Genomic DNA, 6,237 nt, shown 5'->3' with positions numbered 1-6,237 from the left:
ACAGTAAAACACATTATTATTACAGGTTGTGCATATTATTAACATGATGATTACCAGAAAATTTGAACAAACGTAGGAGATCTAAACTTTCAAACATCAGCAACCATGAGAACAAGCTATAGCTAAAATTTGTTTCTATATACACTCAAATCTGTAAAGAAATTCTCTGGGTTAATCAGCAGATAAAATTAATTTATTAGCATGAAAACAAATGATTCCAAAGTTGTAATTAAAAAACAAAGAAACAAAGAAACAACAACAACAATAAACAAATTATATTGAAAACTTTGAATTAAATAATGTTATCATCATCATCATCACTGGGAAAGAAGTGTAATAACAGCTTCATGTAACATTTTGATTTAGTTAAAGCTCTAATTCAGAACTTAAAGAATAGACATTAATTCTGTATTTTAAATCAATAATTTCTAACTAAATAAAACTGTTCTAGCTAAAGAGGCCTAAGGAAAAGAGAATCAACTAAATTTTATTTTTATTTTAGAAAAATATGTTTGTGAACTAATATGGTGATAATTCATTACGAAAATGTTTTCCTCTTTCTATTCTTACCTCACTAGTGGATTGTGCTGGATTGTGTCTTTATGTCTTCTGTAAAGGTGGATCCATTTTTGCTTACCAGTGGATAGCGAGTCCTTTGCTCCTATTATCACAGAATCACAGAATTATAGAAACGCCAAGTTTGGAAAAGACCTTCAAGAGCATCCAGTCCAACCATCCACCTATCACCAATAGTTCTCACTAAACCGTATACCTCAACACAAAATCCTTGAACACCTCCAGGATCGGTGACTCCCCCACCTCCCTGAGCAGCCCATTCCAGTGCCTGACCACTGTTTCAGAAAAGTAGTATTTCCACTTTTATCACTTAGACTAATTTAGCCATGGCCTAGCTTTCAAGGTAATTTCCTCTGAGAAAGCTGGTAGTTTGACACTTCTCTCCCCATACAGACAGCTAACTGAGCTATATAGCTAAATACATGGCAAAATCTTAACCAGATCTAGAGGGGTTATCACTATACTAGTTACCAGATTGAAAGAGTATACCTTCATTTCTTTCCTCTTAAAAATTATATTCAATATTCATTTATATTTTTTGTTTGTTTGTTTATTGTGTTTTGAGTACAATACACAGATCGCATCCAACATCCTTCTCCTCCCCAAAAAAACCACAGTCACATTCATACTGACTATTATAAGCAGTTTTTGATTCATGTCACTTGAACCGTGTTTATATACTGTCTGGAAGGATGGCATGAATCAAAACTGTGACAAGCAGCATGCTAAAAATTGAACGGTGCACATGATTGCATGCCACTGTTCTTTCTGTGAAGTGGGCTTAACACAGCTCTGATGTTCTGAGTCAAAATTCCTTCATAATACCAGTCTCATGATGAAAGCTACAGATCAGCTTCTATACAAACAAAAAGGGCTGGAGATCAAGACTGGTTGTCTATCTGCTCCTATGTGACTTAGCCTTCAATTTCAGTTCTGCAGTTATCCAATAACTGGATAATTTTGCAGCCTCTGCATGCTTTGGTTTTCCTTGTGTAAAAATCCATGACTAGCAAGGCCTCCTTCCAAAGGAGACAGATTTAGCTGAAGCCTGCACTGAAACCCAGATTCTGAGAAGTATTCTGGTGCTTCAGTAGCAAAATATATCTACTGACATTTCAGTAATTTCTAACACAATTAAATAATACTTCAGTAAGCATTAAGAATGAATGCTTTTAGATAAAGAAGTTACATCCTGATACACTCTTTCAAGGCCTTGAAATGATTTTCTATGGTCACTCAGATGTTCCTGAAGTCCATGAATAGGACTACATAGGGACCTACTTTTATTTTGTCCTCCGTAAAATTTCAATCTGGTAGAACTGAACTTGGGCAAACTTCACCTAGTAGATTTACATGACCATCCAGCAGAAGGAGACCCTTTTCCTCTACCTCTTGTTTCTTATTCCATAGCTTGAGGAATTAACCTATACATTAGATTATAATCCTATCTGGGTTAATCAATGAGATAAAGAATTTCACAGCTTATTAGAGGAAGATTGGATTATTACTGCTAAATTAGCTAGATGCAACATCAAGCTATCATGAGGGTGATTTTTTTTTTTATAATCGATTTCAAAAGACAGATTGAAAAGACTTGCAGTAAGTGAGCCATCAGATCAGGAGTTAAAAGAAACAGTTCAATTGTTAGCTTAAAGTGTTAGCTTAAACTGTATTTTGTTTGATTTTCGGTCTATTATTCTCGTTCTGTTTTCTTCGTTATTTCTGCCTTTAAATTCCGTTACAATAATAGAATCATAGAATCATAGAAAGGCCTGAAATGAAAAGGAGGGTGTCCTTCCTGTACTGGAGGCCCCAGGCCTGGACGCAGTGCTGCAGATGGGGCCTCACAAGAGCCGAGCAGAGGGGGACAATCACCTCCCTCTCCCTGCTGGCCACCCCTTTTTAATGCAGCCCAGAACACAGTTGGCCTCCCGAGCTGCGGGCGCACACTGCTGGCTCATGTCCAGCTTCCCATCTACCGGATCCCCAAGTCCTTCTCCGCAGGGCTGCTCTCAAGGAGATGTGCCCCCAGTTGGTATAAATACCTGGGATTGCCCCGACCCAAGTGCAACTCCCTGCACTTGGCCTTATTGCACCTCATTAGGTTTTCATGGGCCCACTTCTGCAGCCTGTCCAGGTCTCTCTCGATGGCTTCCCTTCCTCCCAGTGTATCGCCTGCACTGCTCGGCTTGGTGTCACCTGCAAACTTGCTGAAGGTGCACTCGGCGCCTTCGTCTGTGTCACTGATGAAGATGTTGCGGAGGACCGGTCCCAGGACCGACCTCTGGGGGACGCCGCTTGTGACTGGCCTCCACCCTGAGATCTGGTGGCAATTACAGAGACCTGGTGGGACAGATCACATGGCTGGAATGTGGTCGTGGATGGCTGTGTCCTTCCCAGGAAAGACAGGCCAGCAAGGCGAGGTGGTGGAGTTGCTCGTTATGTGAGAGAGCAACTGGAATGCATGGAGTACTGTCCAGGGCTGGATGAGGAGCGGGCTGAGAGACTGTGGGTGGGAATTAAGGGGCAGACTGGCATGGGTGGCACTGTTGTGGGTGTCTATTACAGGCCGCTGGATCAGAACTAGGAAGCTGACAAGGCCTCCTATAGGCAGCTGGTATCAGCCTCGCAATTACAAGCCCTGGTTATCAGGGGGGATTTTAACTACCCTGATCTTTGCCAGAAGGTCTGCTCAGCCAGCCATCCACATCCACCCAAGAGGTTCCTCCAGTGCACTGATGATAACTTCCTGATGCAAACGGTGGATGAGCCAAGTAGGAGAGGAGCGCTGCTGGATCTTGTTCTCACTGACAAGGAGGGCACAGTTGAAGTGGTGGAGGTTGAGGGCAGCCTTGGTTGCAGTGACCAGGAGATGATGGAGTTGAGGATCTCAAGTGGCAGGAATAGAAAACTAAGCAGATTCACCGCCCTGGACTTCAGTAGGGCCAACTTGGTCCTTTTCTAGCAATTACTAGGGGAAATCCCATGGGACAGGGTACTTGAAGGTAAAGGGGCCCGAGATAGTTGGTTAGCATTCAAGGGCTGCAGCTTCCAAGCTCATGATCAGAGCATCCCAAACAGGTAGCAGGTCAAGCAAGGGAGTCAGGAAACCTGCGTGGATAAAGAGGGAACTGCTGGGCTAACTCAAGTCGAAGAGGAGAGTCTACAGATCATGGAAGGAGGGCTGGCCACCTGGGAGGAATATAAGACTGTTGTCAGAGGACGAAGGGAGGCCACTAGGAAAGCTAAGGCCTCCTTAGAGGTTAACCTGGCAAGAGCGGGCAAGGACAACAGAAAGGGCTTCTTCAAGTACACTGCAGACAAAACTAACAGCAGGGGCAGGGTAGGCCCACTGATGAATGAGGTGGGTGCCCTGGTAACAGAAGATACAGAGAAGGCGGAGATACTAAATGCCTTCACTGTCTCTGTCTGTAGTGCTGGAGGCTGTCCTGAGGAGCCCAGATCTGCATTGCTCAGACAAAAGCAATTACACCAGTGCCTGGAATGCTACCTTATGAGAATCCTGAAGTTGTGGGGGCACTGTCCTTGACTGCCATGCCCCCGCCCCCCATCTGCTCTCTTGCTTACCCTGCTCACAGTGGTGGGGTGAACGATATGATGGAACAACTCAGATAAGGAGGGGGAGGTCACACACCAGGTACAACTCTGCACAAAGCAGTTTCAGTTTGAAGAGGATTCATTTAATTACCCATTAAAAAAGAACTGGGATGGTGAGAACTAAAAGCCATCTCAAACCGCTTTCCCATTCTAACTTGAGCCTAACTCAGGTGTTTGAAGCAAGGATGGCAGCAGCGCATCTCAAGGATGCTCCCCAAACTGGGACACGTGTTCACTTGTTGTCAAAGCTCCAATTTTATGTATTTTTTATTATACTCAAGTTATGTCCATAACTCCCCCCATCCCCATGCTGGGGGCTACTGCCAGCCTACTTCCGTGTGGGCTGTGACCTCACAGAGTTATCCCCAACCGCTGGATTATGATCTCATGGCTCTGCCCATGTGATCCAGCGGCCAGCACTTGGCTTCTGCCAGTGCGGTCGTGACCTGCTTTGAGCGATGGTTGTCGACAGCGTTCTCCTTATCCCCAGCCTCCTGCTCCTGGTGGCTGGGGTGTCTCTGCTCACCGTTTCCTGGCGCCGACAGGTAGGGAAATTTGAGGATGGGAGTCACTTGAGGCTAGGTGACTGAGGGCTTTGGGGTGGGGGTGAGGGCTGCCCCGCAAGTCCTTTCACTGTGCCACGTTCGTGTGCCCGTAGGGTTCTGACCGGCGCCAGCAATGGTGGACATGGTGTCTGCAAGTGGTGGCATCGAAGTCAGGTGAGTCCCCTGAGGGTCAGCCTGGCACGTTCCCAGGCAGGGCCAGCCCCCCGGGAGAAGCCAAGCCTCGTACCAGCCTCTGTCACGTGGCAGCCAGGCCGGGTGGGCCTGGAAGATCCCTGGTGCCCCCCTACCCTACTGTGGCTCATGCCCGCTCCCTGTTTTACAGGTGCTGAGAGGCAGGCAGGCAGGCACAGGAGCCCCCTGTGCAGGCCACGTTGCTCCCAGCAGCAAGCATCGCCACGGCAGGGCAGTCCCATCCTGCCCCATCTCATCCAGCCAGGAAAGATCCGGCCTTTCTTGCTGCGCAGTCGGTGCCCCTCTCTGCACACGGACTCTGCCACTGGTACCACGAGCTCTGCGGGGAAACCCGGCAGGCTTCCCAGACAGGACCAGCGCCCGCAGATTCTGGTGGCACGCGGGACCCCCAGGACGCTCCGTCAGCGTCCTAGGCTAGGCGGTGGAGTTGAAGACCTGCCACCTGAGATCTCCAACTTCACAAAGCCACCAGTGAAAGGGAAGGTCTTCCAGGTGGGCCTCGTTCAACGAGAGGAGAGAAAACGCTGGTGGGACTACGAGACCAAGAGGCGTTTTTGGCGTATGCTCTCCCCAGCACTTCCCAAAGTGCACAAGAAAGCAGGAGCAGCAGCAGGACCACCACCAGCTTCAGGCCTGGAGAAAAGAAGACCACAGAACTGAAACCTGCCAGTGCCTAGACTCTGCCTTCATTGTCGTGGTTTTATTGTTGACATATTAATAGAAAACTGAATCTCAGCCCTAAGACCATCGTTTGCATCATACCATTTCAGACTGAGATCTTTCAGATTTTTAAAAAGATAATAAAAGTCTCAATACCCTTCAGAGAATTGTTATCCTTATATCTTTTAGCAATAAATAAGAGCAAGCTCTTTCTGGAATGAGCAGTTTCAGAGCGTGTAAGACTGCGCTGGGGAAGGGATCTGAAGCAAAAAGGGCCGATGAAATGCTCTTCTGGGGGCTTCTTCAAGCCAGCCAGCAAAAGTGCTTTGCCTGTGTCAGGGGGCTGCCAGCTTGGTGTCACCTGCAAACTTGCTGATAGTGCACTCGACTCCTTCATCTATATCATTATAAAGATTTTGAATATCATGAGCTCTTCTCTTGAATTGCAAGAGCCCTTAACTCTTCTTTCTTTTTTCCATTCACATTTATCAACTCCTTTACTTATGTTGAGCTTTTTCAGGGCCCAGGAAAATATAATATATTTGAAAGGAGATATTCATGTCACTTACTTCATCGAAAATCTCTTCAATCTGTCTGTTTTCATCAGTCGCTGTGCAAAGAAACC

The 6,237-nt window shown here is 46.4% G+C and overlaps 1 protein-coding gene across 1 annotated transcript; it reads left to right on the top strand.

Annotated features, from left to right (window-relative positions):
• Positions 1-4,652: 4,652 nt before the first annotated feature.
• Positions 4,653-5,612, top strand: LOC122193383. The gene is made up of 3 exons (XM_042894160.1): positions 4,653-4,739; positions 4,853-4,913; positions 5,083-5,612. Exons 1-3 carry the CDS (start codon positions 4,653-4,655, stop codon positions 5,610-5,612), a joined length of 678 nt encoding a protein of 225 aa, XP_042750094.1.
• The last annotated feature ends 625 nt before the right edge of the window (positions 5,613-6,237 follow it).

The sequence above is a fragment of the Lagopus leucura genome, unplaced genomic scaffold (genome assembly GCF_019238085.1).
Source record: "Lagopus leucura isolate 7727_CA_CO unplaced genomic scaffold, USGS_WTPT01 Super-Scaffold_73, whole genome shotgun sequence".
NCBI classification, from domain to species: domain Eukaryota; kingdom Metazoa; phylum Chordata; class Aves; order Galliformes; family Phasianidae; genus Lagopus; species Lagopus leucura.
The sequence above is the reverse complement of the archived record's forward strand: the minus strand, read 5'-3'. Positions and strand labels throughout refer to the sequence as shown.

What these genes read in the sequence shown, in the direction of transcription:
- LOC122193383 (XM_042894160.1), top strand. Translation starts at nt 4,653, where the DNA reads ATGGTTGTCGACAGCGTTCTCCTTATCCCCAGCCTCCTGCTCCTGGTG. An exon ending in CCGTTTCCTGGCGCCGACAG is followed by an intron (nt 4,740 to 4,852) that starts GTAGGGAAATTT and finishes GTGTGCCCGTAG; the next exon opens with GGTTCTGACCGGCGCCAGCA. An exon ending in AGTGGTGGCATCGAAGTCAG is followed by an intron (nt 4,914 to 5,082) that starts GTGAGTCCCCTG and finishes CCTGTTTTACAG; the next exon opens with GTGCTGAGAGGCAGGCAGGC.